The 18,735-nt window shown below is 60.3% G+C and overlaps 2 protein-coding genes across 6 annotated transcripts in view; one reads left to right on the forward strand and one right to left on the reverse strand.

The window, feature by feature from the left end:
- NIBAN2 (niban apoptosis regulator 2) overlaps window positions 1-11,004 on the forward strand; it is a 50,820-nt gene extending 39,816 nt beyond the window's left edge. The window contains exons 6-14 of the mRNA XM_068553842.1: window positions 4,257-4,372; window positions 4,905-5,009; window positions 5,101-5,263; window positions 6,332-6,519; window positions 7,185-7,340; window positions 7,803-7,919; window positions 8,040-8,147; window positions 8,310-8,421; window positions 8,883-11,004. Coding sequence (XP_068409943.1) covers window positions 4,257-4,372; window positions 4,905-5,009; window positions 5,101-5,263; window positions 6,332-6,519; window positions 7,185-7,340; window positions 7,803-7,919; window positions 8,040-8,147; window positions 8,310-8,421; window positions 8,883-9,475 — 1,658 coding nt within the window. The 3' untranslated portion in view covers window positions 9,476-11,004. The remainder of the gene's footprint in view (window positions 1-4,256; window positions 4,373-4,904; window positions 5,010-5,100; window positions 5,264-6,331; window positions 6,520-7,184; window positions 7,341-7,802; window positions 7,920-8,039; window positions 8,148-8,309; window positions 8,422-8,882) is intronic.
- Window positions 11,005-12,578: 1,574 nt separating this feature from the next.
- The window catches only part of LRSAM1 (leucine rich repeat and sterile alpha motif containing 1), a 45,870-nt gene continuing 39,713 nt past the window's right edge, over window positions 12,579-18,735 (reverse strand). For all 5 annotated transcript variants that reach the window (XM_068553847.1, XM_068553844.1, XM_068553848.1 and 2 more), the window contains 5 exons: window positions 18,275-18,373; window positions 17,100-17,231; window positions 15,909-15,990; window positions 14,232-14,365; window positions 12,579-13,301 (listed from right to left, as the gene is read on the reverse strand). In XM_068553847.1, coding sequence (XP_068409948.1) covers window positions 13,176-13,301; window positions 14,232-14,365; window positions 15,909-15,990; window positions 17,100-17,231; window positions 18,275-18,373 — 573 coding nt within the window. In that variant the 3' untranslated portion in view covers window positions 12,579-13,175. The remainder of the gene's footprint in view (window positions 13,302-14,231; window positions 14,366-15,908; window positions 15,991-17,099; window positions 17,232-18,274; window positions 18,374-18,735) is intronic.

The following is an 18,735-nucleotide window of genomic DNA, read 5'->3' on the forward strand; positions in this document are numbered from 1 at the left end:
AGAATCCACTCAATGCTTGGTGAAGATTTTTCTGTGGTATCATTTCTTTCTTATCAGTGACCTGTACCATAGTCTGGGCAGTTCCCTTCCTCCCTCAGGGCCTCACTGTCTTCATCTGTAAAGTTACAAGGTCTCTTCCAGTTCACTCATTCATTTAGCAAACCTTTTAATGTCTCTGAGCCAGACCCAGGGCTGGGCACTGGGGATGCAACAGGGAAGCAAGACATGGTCCCTGTCCCCGTGCTGCCGGCAGCCTGGTGGGGAGACAGATGTTAAACAGATGAGGACACCAGGGGGTGATGAGTCACAGCTGTGCTGGGTGCTGGGTGGGAGCCACCTGGGGAACCTGGAGGGTGTGTATGTATTGGGGGTGCTGATCCTGTGTGTGGGGAGGGGTAGATCAGGGCGGCTTCCTTGAGGAGGCCGGGGTTCAGCTGAGACCTGGAGGATGAATAGTTCTAGAGCAGAGGGAGGTGAGTTCCAGACAGAGGTCGCAGCAAGCATGAAGGGAGGCCCAGGGGTGTGGGCGGTTTAGAGGAGGATGCACAAGGCCCTGAAGTGGGGAGGGGGGGCCTGGAAATGGGCCTGGAGGGGGCACTGGGGTCAGGTCTGGAGGGCCTTGTAGGGCTTTAGGGAGTTTGATCAAAAAGGCTTGTGATTGTCTCTCAGCGGGGGTGGGGTGGGGTGGGGTGGGGGGGGGGCATGAGGTGCTTTCTGCCCTTACGGGAGGAGCAACCCCATCCTGGACCCTGAAATTCGTTCCCGGTGACCTGGCCTCCGGGCAGCAGAGGGAGGCCGCTGCTCCCGCCCTGCCCTTGCCTCTTCCCTACCCTCCCCGCCGGGCATGCCTTGGGCGCAGCTCCACCCGGTGGATGGACAGTGGGCACCCACGCCTGGAGGCGGCTGTGCGGTGACTCGGCTCACCCCACCTGCCCCCTGTCCTCTCCGCTTTCCAGGGCTGCCTCTGCCCCAGCTGGAATCTGCCGGGCGGCAGGAACCAGGTCTTCAGTCAGGCCAGCCCCTGCCGCCCACAAAGAGCCTCCTGTTCCCAGGTCCCCGGGGGCTGAGGGGCCAGGACTGGGCCGAGGCGATCTGGGCTCCGGCTGCTTGGCGTGGGGCACCGTCCCTCCTCCTTCCGCCCTCCTCCTCTTCCCCCTCCCCTCTCCCTGGCCCAGCTCCTCCCTCTCCAGGTTTCCAAGGCTAGTGGCAGACCTGGCCAGGTGACCCCAGGCCAGTCTGGGTGGGGACAGACCAGGTGGGGAAGAGCCGCCGTTCGGTTCCCCATGCGCACAACGGCAGTTGTGATAAACTTTGCTGGATCATGGGGAGGAATACATGAGCTGGGCTGGGTAGAGCTCTTGGCCCCGTGCCTAGCACATAGCGAGCGCTCAGCCAGGAGGCTGAGGGGTATGGGTGTGGGTCCTGTGGGCAGGAGGGGAGGCCGGGGAGAGCTGCTGGGGCGGGGGGAGAGGCGTCCTGCGGCCGCAAGGTGTTAGGAGCTGACGGGGCGGTTTTAGAGGAGCCTTTCCTCCACCCTGAGGACTGTGGGAAAGTTCTCGGCTTCCTCGGAGGCTGGGCCTGGAATTTGCAGGGCCTGGAATTGCTCACTCCGGGGGCTGCCAGGAAGTGGGGGGTGGCTGGGGAAGGAGGCCGAGCTGGGTGGACACAGTTCGTCCCGGCCCCCGCCCACATCCTGCATTCCTGGAGCAGCTGGGGCAGCAAGAGGCAGCGGGGCACGGAGCTGCCCCCTCGGGCTGGGCCTGGGGTGCAGAGGTCAAGGCCTCTTCCTGTCTGACCGCCGTCCCCCTCTGCCTGCTGCCCGGGCCTGAGGAATGTAGCTTCCTTTCTCAGCCTGACCCTGAGGACCCCACGGGCAGGAAGTCTCCAGGTCTCGCTAGAGTTGGCCCATCTGGGCTCAGGCCCTGGGGCTGCCGTTCCCTAGCCGTGTGGCCTCGAGCCAGTGACTGCCTCCCTGGGCCCGTTTCCTCATCGGGGAAAGTGGGGCTGAGAACAGCTGTCCCTCTGGGAGCCGTTTGGGGATTAGGTGAGGGAATGCGTGTGCGGCCTCAGCCTTAGTCTGCTGTAACACGGGACCACAGACTGGGTGGCTTAAACAACAGAAATTTATTTTTGCACAGTTCTGGAGGCTGGAAGCCCCAGATCCAGGTGTCAGCAGGTCTGTTTTCTTCCAAGGTCTCTCTCCTTGACTAGCAGGCAGCTGCCGTCTCCCTATGTCCTCACACGTGCCCCCTCTGTGGGCGCAGTTTGTCCAGATTTCTTCTTCTGAGGACACCAGTCATACATATGGGATCAGGGCCGAGCCTAAGCCCCTCATTTTAACTTAATTACCTCTCTAAGTCCCTGTCTCCAGACAGTCACATTCTGAGGGCGCTGGGGGTCAGGACTTCAACATAGGACTTTGAAGGGACACAGTTCAGCCCCTAACAGCCAGGCTCAGGGGAAGAGCTCGGGAGGGGTGACCCTCCCTTTTGACTCAGCCACTCGGCGTGCAGAGTAGGGACGTCCTGAGGGTCTGAGGCTGCACGTCTGACTGGCCAGAGCCCAGGGCATCAGCGGCCTCCTTCCTGCTGCCCAACCCTCTGGCTCAGCGTCCTGCCACCTGGAGAGCGACCCTGCCTGGCACACCCAGCTTGCCGTCTGCAGACTGTAAATGCCCCAATGTGAGAAAGGCTGCATATAACGCACGGCTGGCTTTTTCTAGGCAAAACCTGGTCTCTGGGAGACGGTGCCCCTCCTTAAGCCTGAGGGGCTTCCTCCCTGGCCCAGCTGGGCAGCACCCATCCCAGGGCTCTGCGCGGCACCCCAGCTGGGACACCCCTGCTCTGCCCCCGTCACTCCCTCCTCATCTCAGGTCCCTGAAATGCAGGGTGAGACGCCCCTCACGCCCCCATCCCAGTCCACGGAGCTGCCACTGCAGGGCTGGGGCTGGGCCTCAGTTTCCCCACCTCTGAGCTCTCTTCCAGCCCCGCCAGGCAGTGTGATCCCTGGGTCAGTGGATGTGGAGGGGAGGGGTTCTCCCCACGCCAGAGAGGGGCTTTTTCTCTGTGGGGGTGACTCAGCCCGTAGTCACTGCAGTGGAAGTCGGGGTTTCGGAGGCACTGGCTGCCATTTCCCCTTCCCTTGGCTCTGGGGATACAGCGGTCAGAGGCTCGCGGCCAGGGTAGCCGCCAGCTGCCTGCCTGCGAGGTGTTTAACCACGTTCGTCCCGAAGTCAGATGTTGCGACTTCCTGCAGCCTGCCTCCCCAGCACCCAGTCTGAGGCCCATGCCTTGTTCGCTGACCCCCTCGCCAGCACGGGGGAGGTGGGCAAACTCATCTGGGCCACCACCGCCACCATCAATGACAAAAGCGAGAAATGGTATTTCCAGTCCCCTGGATGCACGGCGGTGAGCAAGGCGGACCCAGGGCAGCAGGAGCCATTCGTGGCTGCAGTTACTAATAAAGTGCGACGTGGTGCCCGCTGGGGCCTGCTCCCGGGCCCTGCCTTCACAGTTCACACTGTGGTCCCTGCAGCCCCACAAGTGGGTGTGTGAGGCCAGGCTGGTCATTGCTCCCACTATTCAGAAGGGAGAACTGAGGTCCCTTAGGGTTCAGTGACCTGCAACGAGGCTATGCAAACTATGGCCCGTGAGCCAAATTGGGCTCATCGCCTATTTTAATAAATCCAGTTTTATTGGCTCGTTTGTTCACACACTGCCTGCGGCTGCTTTCCTGCTACAACGGCAGGTTGAATGGCTGGGACGGAGATCGTCTGGCCCACAAAGCTGAGACTATTTACTGTCTGGCCCTTTGCGGGGAAAGTTGGCAGGCCCCTGATGGAGGGAGGGTCTCCGGGTGCCTCTGGTACGCTGTCTGCCATGCTGGGTGGCCTCTCCTTGGTGGTGGTGGTGGCTTCTGGTCTTGGCTCTGCCGCTCGCTGGCCTTGGACCCTCGGCAGTGGCCTGACCTCGGAGCCTGTTTCTTCATCTGGAAAAGCAGAGGAAGTGACAGTGCCCACATCTCGGGCTGGTTGGGAGGATTGAAGGAGATGAGGAGGATACGGAGGAGGGCTGTCTTACCGTCCACTGCTCTTGGTGGGTTATTATTGTTACTGTCACTGCAACTACTCCTGAGGCTGTTACTACAAGAGCCATGGGGGTCAGAGGTGGGGGGAGTTTGGGCAGTCAACCCCTTGGTCTTGGTGGAGGGCACGGGCCATCCTACCGACCTCCTCTCTCCATCCCTCTCCCGGGCAGGGATCCCCGAGGACTCCAAGGTGGAGGGCCCCGCGTTCACTGACGCCATCCGCATGTACCGCCAGTGCAAGGAGCTGTACGGCACCTGGGAGATGCTGTGTGGGAACGAGGTGCAGGTGAGGCCAGGGAGGCTGGCGGGGGGGCTGCGCAAGTCGGCGCGGGGCCCACAGGCGGGGCTCTGGAGCGCTGGCTGCAGCTTTGGACTGGTGGCGGCTGAGGCGGATCCCGCAGGGGGAGCTGCTTGGTATTTTGTTCAGTCATTAACTGAGCACCGACCCTGGGCTAGGTGCTGGGGTGCACTGTAGGAGGGACGCAGTCCTGGCCCTCAGGGAGCTGTCTAGAAGGAGAAACAGACGTTTGACAAGTAAACGCACACACTTCCATGTGCAGGCAAGGGGGGCAGGGTGTGGTATTCCAGACAGGGTGGCAGCATGTGCAACGGTCCTGAGGTGGGGCGCCTACAGGATCCTACAGGACACCCAGGCAGGTGAGGTGGGACCCGTGGGAATGATGCTCAGGAGGGAGGGCAGTGGAGACGTGGAGCGAAGAGCAGCTTTGAGGGGAGGCTTGAGTGGCCGGGCTTGCCGGAATATGGAGGGGGCTGGGCATGCTCCAACCCCTGCCCCGGCCTGTGCCTCCCGGTCCTAGATCCTGAGCAACCTGGTGATGGAGGAGCTGGGCCCTGAGCTGAAGGCAGAGCTCGCCCCCCGGCTGAAGGGGAAACCGCAGGAGCGACAGCGGCAGTGGATCCAGGTGGGCAGACCTGGGCTTGGGAGCAGGGGTGGGGGGCCTGCAGCTGCCTGGCACCCTCAGCCTGGCTCTGACACCTCCGCCCTGCCCACAGATCTCGGACACCGTGTACCGCATGGTGTATGAACAGGCCAAGGCACGCTTTGAGGCCGTGCTGTCCAAGCTACAGCTGGCCCGGCCGGCCATGGAGGCGGTCATCCGCACCGACATGGACCAGATCATCACCTCCAAGGAGCACCTGGCCAGCAAGATCCGAGGTAGGCGGGCCACCTGCTATGGTTGTCATCACCTGGTGGACGTGCTGGGACCACCCGCCCTCCGGGGCCAGGGCATCCCTCCTGCCTGTTTCAGGGATCCGCTTACATTTCACAGGAATGACTTGATTCATTGATTATTTTTAAAACACCAGAATCAAATCTGAGCCATTGTTCTTCCAACCCCTGTGAGTTGTTTGTCGGCTGTTATTTCTATAGACTCAGATCTTGGTGACCTAAATGATGTTGAGGAGGTTCAAGCCTTCTGTTAATCTTTGGTCATCAGATCTGCCATGTGTCGTTTTAGCGACATCAGCTTGACTTTGGTGATTCACATTCAGCCAGCCTTTCCCGGGTCAGTTGATGCTCCTTTCTGTTCCGAGCCTGATGGGATCCTTTCGCTCACTTGTCCTCCATCACACACTGGCCACAGTTGTGACTGTCGTCAGTTGCCCGAGGGTTATTCTCTTAACGGCTGTACTCACTGCGAGCTGGGGAGGACACCGAGAGTTGACATTTATTGTGTGGAACAAATAATGTTAGCTGGGCAGGGGAGAAGGAGGGACATCAGAACACCCCCTGGCTAAAAAATGCCTTGGTCAGAATGTCTTGGAGACGGTCCCTGCCCACAGGGAAGCAGCCTTTTCCATAGTTGGGCTGAGTCAGGCCACACCATTCCATAGCAGAATCGGGGTTTGCAAAACCCAGAGGCTCATTGAAGCCACTGAAGTGTTCTTCATTTTTTTTTTTTTTTTTAAATGAAGGAGCAAGACCCCCAGAGGTGAGTTTTCTTCCTCTGGCTAAGCAGAAAAACTGCCAACCTAGAGACCTTTACACTAGCAGTTTTCTTAGTTTCTTGCCATCACAGTTTCAGGAACATCAGGGTCCAGTCTCAGAACTCCGTTATTTGTGCTGCGTTATCAGCTGTTCCTCAAGAATCCTTCAGTTTGCTAATGTTGTCCAGTGGTTTTCTTTAAAGAATAATACGACAGCCTGCCGCTAGCCTGGGGGTCTGGGATGGTGGGAGTTGCTACCGGGGGTGCCATCCGCTAACCAGCTCCCTCGGTGCAGCCTCCATCCTCCCCAAGGCGGAGGTGTGTGTCCGGAATCATGTCCAGCCCTATATCCCATCCATCCTGGAGGCCCTGATGGTGCCCACCAGCCAGGGCTTCACCGAAGTGCGGGACGTCTTCTTCAAGGAGGTCACCGACATGAACCTGAACGTCATCAATGAGGGCGGCATCGACAAGCTGGGCGAGGTGAGCCAGGCACTGGCCCCGGGTTTGGGTTTGGGTTTGGTCTGGCCCCCCCGTCAGACCCTCACTGTGATCAGGGCTGGCCGCTCCCCTCCGGGGCATAACCTGTGAACGGAGGGGCTGCGGGAGACCGAGGGGCCGGGCAAGTACACAGATGCTGTTTCGTGCACCCCACAAATGGAGCCAGCCCCTCTCACTCCTGAGTTCGCTGGTTCTCGGGGTGAACGGTCTTCCACAGACCCCATATTGGGGTAGTCGGCTGCCTGGAGCCCCACATAATTGTCAGGTGCAGATAGAATTGGTCCTGTAATCTTAGCCTCTTCTACACCCCAAACTGAGTCCCTTGACAATAATAATCATAGAATTTGAGAGCCATAGAAGACCTTAGAGATCATGAAAAACCATCTCCTGATTTGGAGGCTGAGGAAACTGAGGCTAAGAGAAGGTGAGCAATTTGCCCAGGGTCACGCAGCACCCGGGCTGGCCTCTCCCCACACGCTGTGCTGCCGGACCCCACTCCTCCTGCCTCCTGTCCCGGGTCCTCCAGCGCTTGCCCTTGTGGCCACCACCCCCGGATGGCCTTCCCGGGTGCCAGCCGTAGGGCTGGGGGCTGCCTGGCTACTCTGGCGGCCCCCGCTCAGGTCCCGCGTGCCTCTGCCTCCCTTCAGTACATGGAGAAGCTGTCCCAGCTGGCATACCACCCCCTCAAGATGCAGAGCTGCTATGAGAAGATGGAGCCGCTGCGGCTCGATGGGCTGCAGCAGCGTTTCGACGTGTCCAGCACGTCTGTGTTCAAGCAGCGAGCCCAGATCCTCATGCGTGAGGTGAGCCCAGGGTGCTACCCCAGCTCCCCCCGCACCCGCCGTCCCCAGGTCCCCATCTCCTGGGGAAGAGGCCCTGCCTCTGTGGCCTTCCTCCCCGGCCCCCTCCTCGTCCTCCTCACGGGCCTCGCTGCAGCCACGCTCGGCCCCGGCGTGCTCTCTGCTGCTCTGCTCTCTGGTCTGTTCGGACACTGTCCCTCTGCCCGCCTGGCTAATTCAGACTCATCTTTTGGGTCTCAGAGACCCCTTCCTCTGGGAGGCCCTCCTTGCTCCCTAAGCCCCTTCCCACAGGGCCCAGGGCCTCTGGTTCCCTGAGGCAGGGACTGGCCCTGGTGCCCGGCCCTGAGCCAGCACGCTAGACACCCAGTACAGGAGTGAGCGAGTGAACGGGCAGCTGAGCACGCAGGCGCCCCTCCTGCCGGCGGGCACCCCTTTCACGTGCCCTGTGGTGTGCCCCACCGGCAGCAAATGGACAACGCCGTGTACACCTTCGAGACCCTCCTGCACCAGGAGCTGGGGAAGGGGCCCACGAAGGAGGAGCTGTGCAAGTCCATCCAGCGCATCCTGGAGCGGGTGCTGAAGGTGAGCCGCCCGGCCTGGCCCCACCCCTCCACCCAGGGGGACGCGGGGGCTCGGGTCAGACCAGGGGCCAGTGGAGCTCCCTGACCCAGAGCCCCGGCCCCGGCCCCTCTTTCCTGGCAGAAATACGACTATGACAGCAGCACGGTGCGGAAGCGCTTTTTCCGGGAGGCTCTGCTGCAGATCACCATCCCGTTCCTGCTCAAGAAGCTGGCGCCCACCTGCAAGTCGGTAAGTGCGCCCTCTCCCCTGACTCCCCTCCCCCACCCCTCCCCCACCCCTCCCCCCACTCCCCTCCCCCACCCCTCCCCTCCCCCTGCTAGCCCCAGCCCTGGGCCTGACCAACAGCCCTGGCCACCCCTCTCTGCTCCCACCCACAACCCCGCCCGGCAGGAGCTGTCCCGGTTCCAGGAGCTGATATTCGAGGACTTTGCCAGGTTCATCCTGGTGGAGAACACGTACGAGGAAGTGGTGTTGCAGACAGTCATGAAGGACATCCTACAGGGTGCGTGCCTCCCGGCCCCCGGGGGCTGGCTGCAGAGCTGGGTGGGGGGTGCTGCTGCTGTTGGGACCCTTACTGCCTGGAGGGTGGTGGAGGTGGCCACCCAGAGGTCTTCCTAGTGGGGTCAGCTAAGCTACAAAGAAAAGAGAAGACTTACGCTGTGGGCTGGGGTGGGCCCACTACTAGCGGTGTGGCCCCAGGAGGGTAGCATCGCATCCCTGTGCCTTAGTTTGTTTGTGGGTCCTTGACATTTTGGGGAGCATCAGGTGAGTGACAGGGTTTAGGGTCACAGCCCCTGCTTCCCGGCATTGAGGCCTGAAATAAGCCTCGTCCCAGTCACAGCACCCACTCAGGCCGAGGGAGGCCTCTGGGGGATGATGCAGGTCACAGCTGGGCACACTAGGGTGTGCTGGCGGCCGTCGGCCCCGTGGTGAACGTCCCGACACCACCCTCTTGTCCTGTAGCCGTGAAGGAGGCCGCCGTGCAGAGGAAGCACAACCTGTACCGGGACAGCGTGGTCATGCACAACAGCGACCCCAACCTGCACCTGCTGGCCGAGGGCGTGCCCATCGACTGGGGCGAGGAGTACAGCGGCAGCAGTGACAGTGGTGGGGACCCCGGCAGCCCTGGTACCCCGGAAGCAGCCATCCTCTCGGAAAAGCGCCGGCGTGCCAAGCAGGTGGTGTCCGTGGTCCAGGACGAGGAGGCGGGGCTGCCCTTCAAGGCTGTCCCGGAGCCGCTAGCACCTGCGTCCGCAGACAGCATCACCGAGCTCCACGGGCTGCTGGCCCGGGATCAGCAGGCCGAGAGCCCCCCGCTGGCCGGCCCCCTGCTCAATGGGGCCCCCGCCCAGGAGAGCCCACAGCCCGGGGCGGCCCCTGAGGCCGCCTCACCACCTGCCTCACCCCTCCGGCAGCTCCCGCCTGGAAAGGCCTCGGACCTCGAGCCTCCCAAGCCCAGTGACCAGGAGACCGGGGAGCAGGTGTCCGGCCCTGGCGGCCGCCCCCCCATCCATACCACCACCGAGGATGGTGCAGGGGTGCAGACTGAGTTCTAGGCCAGTCGCCCCCGAGCTTCTGTTGGACATGGCACACGGGCCACTCCCTCCGAGGCACTGGAAGGCTTGGCTCTGGGCGGGGAGCACTGGATCTGTGCCTTCCAGGTGGGGATGGGGCCGGGCTGGTGTGGCACCTCTGGGGCTGGGCGGGGACGGGCCCACCTGAGTCACTTTATTGGGTTCGGTCACACTTGGTCTGTTTTCTCTTCTGTGGGGTGATCTCGGCTTTCCTTCTCCTGCTGGGGACAGAGCACAGCGGAGGGGGCTGGGAGCACTCGGTGGCCCTGGGTCCCTGAGTCCTCCCTCCCTGCCCTGCCTCTGTGGCCCGTTTCCCTCGTGGGTCTTGCCATTCTTGGGAAGAGGGCGGTAAGAGTAGCACCTGCTGTGACACAGAGCCCATGGATCCTCTCTCCTCTCCCCAAGGGGCTCGCTGGAACCAGGAAGATGGAGCGCTGAGGCCCGCCTCAGCCCCGCTCCTCCCTCCTCCCGGCTGGGCCCCAGAGGCCAGTTTTGGAGTGGATACTGGCCTTGCTGTCCCGCCCCGGGTGAGGGGATGTGCAAGGAGGGGGCCTTCAGGCTGGGGGAGGGCTGCCTCGCGGAGGGGGATGGGGCCACGGGCCTGAGGAGAGGACAAGAAAGGCCTGGAATGTGCTGGTCTGGGGAGAGGACGTGTCAGAGGGAAGGAGGGCGTGACCTCTGCAGAGGTACTGCTGGGAGGGTGGGCGAGGTGGGCGACATGGCAGATGGAGGGTTGCTGGAAGCTGGGCCTTTGCCTCCCCCTCCACTTGCTGGGGTCCAGTCTCCGGAGTCCCTCTGTCCCCCTGTGCTGGGCTGGGGGGGTGGGGGGCGGTGGCACGTTGCTCAGTGGCAGGGCTGGGTGGGTGTGGACTCTGCAGGCCACTTCCAAGGTACGCGCTGTCCTCCCAGGGAGCTGCGGGGCTCGTGAGGGGCAGGGGGATGGGCCGAGGCACCCCAGGGCACCACTGAGCATTTGGGTCAGGCTGGGGCTCGGCCCCTGCTGGTCTGAGTTTCCAGTCACCCCACCCTGAAAATTCCAGGACTCTTCAAATGTCCTCATGAGTCACGTGGGGCCCAGCCATCCCCCTTCCTGGGGTGAGGGTCAAGCCGAGACCATCTCCAGGGGCTGGGACCTCCTGGCCTTCCCAGACCCCCTCCCCTGCTGCTTTGAGGGGAGGGTGGGCAGGGCAGAAACGGAGTCCTTCAGGGTCCTCAACCCCATCCCAGCCCTGCATCCTCCATCCCCTCCATCTCCTTCCTGGACCGGGCCCTGGGACCCACAGGACGTGCAGCTCTGGCTGGTGCTCAGGGACCACCCACTGCCCCCCCTCCAGTCCCCCAAGCCCTAAACTCAACGCCTCACTAACCTCTTTTACCAACACGTTCTGTCTGAAGATGCTCTCCTCTGGTGCCTTCTTTTGTGGTTTTCCAATCAGCCTTCTCAGATCTTGTATTGAAAATATTATGCAAACTGTTTAAGCTTCTACTAATCAATAAATGCTTTATTTAAAGCCAGTGGCCCATGTGTGGTGCCAGCAGGGGGAGACCTGGGCTGGAGACTGACTAGGAGCATCTGTGCACCTTGACTTTCTGGGATGGTCGCTTGACCGAGTACTTACAGGTGCGTGGCCAGAGTTCCTCTATTATCCCATTTGACAGAGGAGAAAACTGAGGCTTGGAGAGAAGGGACACAGCAGGTAGGTGACTAGCCTGCATGGCAGCTCAGACGGCTTCCTCAGCCAGATCCATGCAGGGTGCACCTCTGGCAGTCTCGGGCAACAGTGAGGGCAGGAGGGCAGCTACTTTATGGCCACGTGGCCCTGGGGTGCCCATGGCGGGTGGGCCCGAGGCTCACACTAGATCCAAACGGTGATGCCAGTGTTTTCAAGACTCCTGCTCACACAGCTAGTATTTCTGAGCACCTCCTGTGGGCCGTGCACGTTCCGTGCCAAGACTAGGGAGCCTCACAGCAGCTCCAGGTGGCGGGCACCACTGTCACATTTCACCGATGTGTAAACTGAGGTCCAGGAAGGCGGGGAACCTGGGCTGAGGCTATGGGGCCCCCATCACCTTGGGGGACGGTGGCCAGTGGCTGAAGGCTTGGTAACGAGGGCTGAGGTGAGAAAGCAGGGGCTCAGCTGCAGTCTTGCCGTTGACCTTGGCAAGTCACTGAACTCAGCCTCAGGCTTCTCGTCTATAAAAGGGGGGCCTATTGAAGGTTCAAGGAGACCCGCCAAACACTGTGCTCTATGAGGTGGCCCTGCCCACCGCAGGCCTCAGTCTCCCCTCTTAGCTAAGCAGAGCCCAGGAGGGTGTGTGGGGAGGGGAACCATCAGAGGTCCCCCAGGTACCTGGAAAGCAGGACTCACACGACATGGGCCCTTCATCCGTCCTGTTTCAGCCCACAGGACTGACAGTTGCAACAAGGCAGGGAGAGTGAGGGCCTGTCCCCTGCATCCCGCCGTCTCTTACGCTGTGCCTGCGATGAGCACTCAGTGCTCCCTGGTGGCCGCCGGCCTATGTCAGGGCTCCATCCATCGTGTCCCTTGCTGAACAGATGGGGAACTAGGATATGGAAGGTTGGCCAGGGTCAGAGTTAGCTGGAGGCAGAGCCCAGGCGCCCCGAGCAGGCCTGCCTCTAGCCCAAAGAAAAAGCTGCCCTTGGCTCAAAACTATCTGCCAGAAAATGCACAATAAAGGTGCAGCTCTACAGTGAGTACAAGGGGCATGGCTCCTTCTGCAATTGTGCAATGAACAACCCGCATGGCTGCATGGGTTCAGGGGTCAAGATGCTTCTAGGCGCCAGAGCCAGTGCCACCACGTTCCTGTCGCAGGGCCCGGGACACCCAGCCCCCTGGTCTGGGGTAACGATAACAGAGCACACAGCACAGCCCACACGGCACCACAAGCTCCGCAGACTTTCTGAGCCCTTCTCTTAGAGCCCTGGTCTCTCCACCTGCAACAAGGGAGGTTTGGATAACTTCACCTTTGGGAACACCGCACCTCCCCCCTTCCCTTCTGACTGAGCTGCGACCCCCTCCCCCTCCCCGGGCTCCATCAGGACCCAGTGATGACTCCGGAGGAGCAGGCTGGAGATGGGTTTATTGACGGTCCCGCTTCGCGTCTGCAAAGCTCAGCGCCTGCCCTTGAGCTGCGTGGGGTGAGGTGCAGATCTGGAGAGCAGAGGGGCCCAGCGTGCGGGGAGCAGCAGAGAGGGAGGCGAGGAGGGGCCGACGTCGCTCGCGGCACCAGGCCCGCCCTGAACACATTCTGGCCAGTCAGTCCGCGGACAGGCCACGGTGGCCTCCCCACCTCTCCCCTCAGCCAGGGCCCTCCTGCACTCCCACCACCCTGCCCAGTGGGACAGCCCTGCCCGGGCTCCCCTGATGAGGCACCTGGAGGGGCCGTGACTGCCAGAGACAGCTAGGACACTCAGGCCTGTGCTCAGATGGAGGCCCGCTGCCACCCCACACCCCAGACCCTGTCCTCGTGCGGCGGGGGGGTCCTCTCTCCTCCTCCACAGTATTCACACTGGCTCTGTCCTTGGTCAGGAACACTCCTGTCCCCGCCTGGGCCAGGACAGAGGGGCCCGTACTAGCCCATGGAGAACAGAGCGGGAGCTGGAGCCCTGGGCCCACAGGTGGCAGAGGTGGGGCTGGAGGTGTCAGGCCCGGGCCGGCGCTCAGCGGCTGTGGTAGATGCGGAGGCGCTGGGCGATGTCCTGGCGGCACAGCGGGCAAGTACGCAGGGGCTGGCAGCACTGCTGGCAGCAGCAGACGTGGCCGCAGTTGAGGAAGATCATCTGCGCCTGAGGAGAGAGCGCGGGAGCGTCTGGGCCCCAGCCCGGCCTGGCTCCCCGGGGATGGGGCAAGGGAGGCCCCCCGGCCGCTAAAGATCTGACAGCACGGTCGTCATGCGCCAATCAGCACAGGAGCACGTGCCGCCGCCCTTCTTGGTCACTCTCTGGCCCTCTCTGTAACAGCTGTGCACGTTTTTCATCCCCACCCTATCTCACCAGCCCGGCTGTTGGATGTGCACGTTGTTCCCAATTTTTGGTTTTTCTATGCACTTTGCCCGGACCCTCGGTCTCAAAACCACCCCAGCATTATGGATTAAAAGCCATGGAAGTGTGTCTATTCTTTGCTTTAGCATTTCCTCTTTTTAGTAAGTTATCCTAAGGAAGTAACCAAGGATGTGCTCCAAATTCTGTTCAAGGCTGTTCAGTATAGCACTGTTTGTAATAAGAGCTAGGAAGCCACCTCCGGGGCCCAGAGCAGGGGTTTGGTTAAATTTATAACCACCAAGGCCCCCTGTATCACCGCATTCCCCAAGCCCAGCAAAAACCACAGGGTAATCAAACTGCTAACGTGGCGACCTTTTCTAAGTAGGATCACACTCTGGGGGGGGGGGGGTATTTTATGTGCTACGTTGCTGAATTTTTATAATAGGCACCAATTTTGTTACAGTTTTTAAAACAGGTTTTAAAAAGTCTCTTCAGAGAAAACTGTGTTGTTGATATTTAATGACTTAATGCATACACGAAGGGAAACTTCCTAAGTGGGAGAAAAAACTCTCTTTTGAAAAAAAGAAAAAAGGCCCAGAAAATGATGTTAGCATTACTCATGTTTGGGTCATGGGATCATGGGTCATTTTAATTTCCTGTTTTTTGCCCAGGAGGCTCCAGACGGCAGGCGCTGGGCAGGCGGGTGGGGGGTTGGGCCCGTTGCCCCAGACTTACCTCCCGTTCCAGGCACACAACACATTCTGAGGTCTGGGCCTCCAGCTCCGCGCGGGGGGCTGATGGTCTCACTGCCTCGGGAAGCTCCTCAGGGGCCGTGGGGAGGACCTCGCCCTGGGGTGGTTTCAGCAGCTCTGTGGGGACAGAGAGGCTGAGGCAGGGTCATGCCCACCTGACCCCGATCCCTAGGGCCTCCCCTGGCTCTGCCTGCCCCAAGTAGACAGTGAGCTGGAGGGGAACGGGATCTGACCAGGATCCTGCCTTCCTACACACCCTCTTATTCCTCTTTGCTGAGCCTCATTCCCCCACCTGTAAAATGGGACAGCTAGGACGCCGGTTAACTGGGGCCTCCTACCCCTAACACACCCTGAATCCTTCACAGCCACCCTGCAAGTAGGGCTCATCACTGTCAGAGATGAGAAATTGGAGGCTCAGAGGGGGAAGCCACTTGCCCGAGGCCACAGGGCCATCTGGTGGTAGAGCTGCCCTGCAGGAGCCCTGGGTAGGACCGGACCTCGCTTGCTCGCAGATTCTCCACCCAGGGGCCCAGGCGCAGGTGACCCAGAGGAGCAGGGAGAGGAGTGACCAACTCTCAAGGCTGCTCCCCCTGTCCCCCGGCAGAGCCCCCAGCATGTCCACTGCTCTGCCCTGGATCCAGCGTCCCTTGCCTGGGCCCCAACCGCCGCGAAGGAGGACATGAGAATCGGTGTCTCTCATTATCACACCACGTGCACCAGCAACATCCCCAAGTCTCTCTCCATCCCTGATCCCCATCCCCTCAGTTCATGTTTTTCATTTATTCTACGGGTTAAATTACAAGTAGTATTTTTTATAATTGTAAAAAACCTGAAGTTTTTTTTTTAAAAAGCCTATCACAACCACTGTAGACCCCCTAGGGGTCACGGTGTCCCCCCAGACCATCACTGTAAGGGGGCGCTTCTATATTTAATATAACACATATTGGGTCCTGGGATCAGAAAGAGAAGCGTGGGGAGAACTCCCGAGGCTCTCCTGCCCTTCCCAGCCCAGCCCCTCCCTGCAGGGCGGCCACAATCAGGAAGAAGCCCTAAGGGTTAGGGTTAGGGTTAGCCTGTCTCTGCCTCAGTTTCCTCATCCCTAAGATGAAGGTAACAATGGTGCCCACCTCACGGGGCTGCAGCAAAGGTGACCTGACACGGTGGTCGTCAAATGCCTGATACCCGTCCTGCTCAGCACACGGGAGACCCGACTCCCACGCCTTCCCCTGGGTCAGCCGCAGCACCTGCCCTCTCCCGGGCCTCCGGATGAGGGCAGGGCACCTCCTTCACAACCATCACAAACACCTTTCTACGTCCAAACCACAGGCCTGCCCTGGGGCGCAGTGCTGGGCACGGGGTGGGCACTGGTCCGGCTGGTTTCTCCCTCTACTCCAGGGATCCTGAGTGTGTGGCTCCCGACGTGTGTAGGGTGGGTTTAGGGAAGCCAGAAGGGTCCCCAGACTGCTGTAGGAAAAGTTCTTTTTCTCCATTTTTGGAGTCTGCTTTTCCCATTTATAAATTGTTCCTTTAGGAGGGAAGCTGAAGGACCGGCCAGGGTTAGAAGTGGCCCTCAGGACTCGTCCTGAACTGTAAACAGGTGGCGCCCCCAACCGCAGCCCGCACGTAAGGGCTCGCTCAGGAGAGGACTCAGCGTCAGTACCTGGCCAGGCCCTGGTTGTGTCCAGCAGCTCCTGGGCTCTGCGCAGGATCTGGTGCTGCAGGCCGGCTTCCGAGACGCCCACCTGCACGGACCAAGGAGGGCAGGTCATGGCCTGGGCTGGGCAAGGGACCTGCTATGCGGCACGGTCAGAGCCACCACCTCCTCCCTGGCTTCTAGCACCCTCAGCTGGAAACGTGGAGGCCTACGAGGGCCCGACTATCTGTACAGCAGAGGGAGACACCGAGGCCCAGAGGGAAACCAACACTAGTAACAGCTACAGTTTAGCAAGTGCGAAGCCCGTGCAGGGGCTGTGCTGACAGCTTCACCCGCATGACCTCCCGTCACCCCCGTGACAACCAGGAAGTCAGGACCCTCTGTCACAGTTCACGCGGTCAGGTGGTTCACACCGAGGCTGAGCTGCTGAGAAGTGGCCGTACCACAATCACATAGTCCCTCAGCCTCCAGAGACAGTGCTCCTGAGCGTGGGCGACACAGCTGTGTCGCCCTTCTGAGCCCCAGTGTCTGCGTTAGCCGAGGGCCGGGCAGTACAGCAAAGCGGTCAACAGCATGGACCCCGGCACCGGGCCAGCCGCCTGGGCTGGAGTCCTGGCTCTGCTGTGTGACCTCGGGCAAACTGCTACTTTGCCGTGTCTCAGCCTCCCATCCAAAAAATGATGACAATGTCAGCACGTGCCTGCCCAGGTTGTTGGGAAGATTCAATGAATTCGTATGTAAAACATGCTTAGAACAGTGCCTGGCACTGTCAAGTATTTGCCAGCATCGGTATTTGTCTCTTTTTGAAGGGTAAATGAATCAGTGCAGCATGTACCAGGCTCGGGCAGTGCTGCTGCTGTGATAACTGTAAATCCATGGGGTGGGGAGGGGGCTGGTCCAGATGAGCTCCAAGGTCCTGGCTGTCCAGCCCTACCAGGTGAAGATCCAATCTGAACAAGGCGGGGCAGGGGGGCAACAATCTGGGGTCAGCAGCACCCACAGCCCTGGCTTTTGTAGCCACATGACTGGGGGCAGATGGGGCACATGCTCTGGCCTTCTGGGAGCAAGGTGGCCCTGGGACAGCTGATGACGCAGGCCTCACCAAGAACTGCGTGAAGAGCAAGTGGCCCCTTGGCTGGGTCGGGCCAGGGCCCTGCCCACCGCCCTCACCTCCCCCGAGGGGCAGCTGCTGCCCACCTTGGCCAGGTCCCCAGGGCCCATCCGGCTCAGCATGTCCAGTGAGATGCGGTGGTGGGCGAAGATGGGAAGGTAGTGCTCGGCCGACAGCTCCACCAGGAGGGCCACCAGCTGGTGCTCCAGGCCTTCTTCCTACAGGACAGACCCCAGGGAGAAGCCAAGCGCACCACGGACGGGGAAAAAACCAAGAAGCCATTACTTACTTACAACAGCAAACAAAGAGTTCAAATACATATAACATAATATGTAAAACGTATTCTTGGAACTTTTCCTACAAAAATGGATATGTAAGGGCAGAGAGATAGATGCACGAGGAAGTTAGTTCACTGCCACTCTGTAAACATGACAATGTAAGCAACTTAAGTACCCATCAAGAGGGGACTGTTTAAACAAATGAGGGCTCATGCAGATCCTACATGCTGTGCAGTCGTCTGGAAACAACGAGGAGATCTACGCACACAGGCCTGGAGAACAGCCCGTGACTATTGTTGAGGGGAAAAAGGAAGTTGCCAAAATAGCCTTATAGAAGGACTCCTGTTTTTTGTTTTTTTTTTCCTGGTTGTGCCACGTAGCTTGCAGGATCTTAGTTCCCCGACCAGGGATCGAACCTGTGCCTGCTGCAGTGGAAGCGTGGAGTCTTAACCACTGGACCACCAGGGAAGTCCCAAGAAAGACTCCATTTTTATTAAAAAAAAAAAAAAAAAAAGGGTGTGTGTGTGCGTGTGTGAGAGGGAGGGAGGGAGAGGGGGAGGGGGGAGGGGGGGAGAGATGGGGAGAGGGGGGAGAGAGGGGAGAGAGGGGGGAGAGAGGGGGGAGAGAGGGGGGAGAGAGGGGGGAGAGAGGGGGGAGAGAGGGGGGAGAGAGGGGGGAGAGAGGGGGGAGAGAGGGGGGAGAGAGGGAGGTGGGGGAGGCTGGGGACCACGTCTGTCCCATCCGCAGCCCCTGCCCTGGGGAGTGCACAGCGGGCTGCGGGTCTCCGCTCCGCCCAGCAGTGACGGTCTTTCAGTCACCAGAACCAACGCTCCTCCCTCTCCTTTCTGTCCCTGTCCGGGTCGAGCACAGGACCTGGTGCACTTAGTCACCAGAAATATGAATGGAATTAAACTGGACAGGTCAGGAAGCCGGGCATCGCTAAGGCCAGAGGCTCCTGCAGGGTGGGCACCAGCAGTCCTCACCTGCAGCTTCAAGGACAAGGGTTTCTGGTTCAAGAGCCGCTGATACTGAATCAGCCAGTAATTCTCCTGCTTAGTTTCGCTTTTGGCTTCTAACTCCGTCTGCCAAGAAGGAAGCAGACACTGTTAGTTACAAGTCAGCGAATAGAAACCATAATGACAGTGACACCTGTGAACTCTGCTCCTCTGAGCACGTGGATGACTTGGTATTTTACAAAGAACTTTCCTACCCACTGTTGCCTCACCATTTAAACTGCTGAGCCTGGAAAGGCAGGAAGCATCACTACCCCCACTTTACTGCTGAGAACGATCTCAGACACAGCATACCTGGTGGGGGGACCGGAACCTGGGCTGCTGACACCTGGTGCCCGTCCCCCGCCCCTTCCCCGGGCATCATGACTTGGAGGGGGACACCTTCTCATCTGCTTATGGGAAGAGCAAAGCACTAGGCAGCCGTCTTCTTC

This window comes from Eschrichtius robustus, chromosome 10, assembly GCF_028021215.1.
Source record: "Eschrichtius robustus isolate mEscRob2 chromosome 10, mEscRob2.pri, whole genome shotgun sequence".
In the NCBI taxonomy this organism is placed as follows: domain Eukaryota; kingdom Metazoa; phylum Chordata; class Mammalia; order Artiodactyla; family Eschrichtiidae; genus Eschrichtius; species Eschrichtius robustus.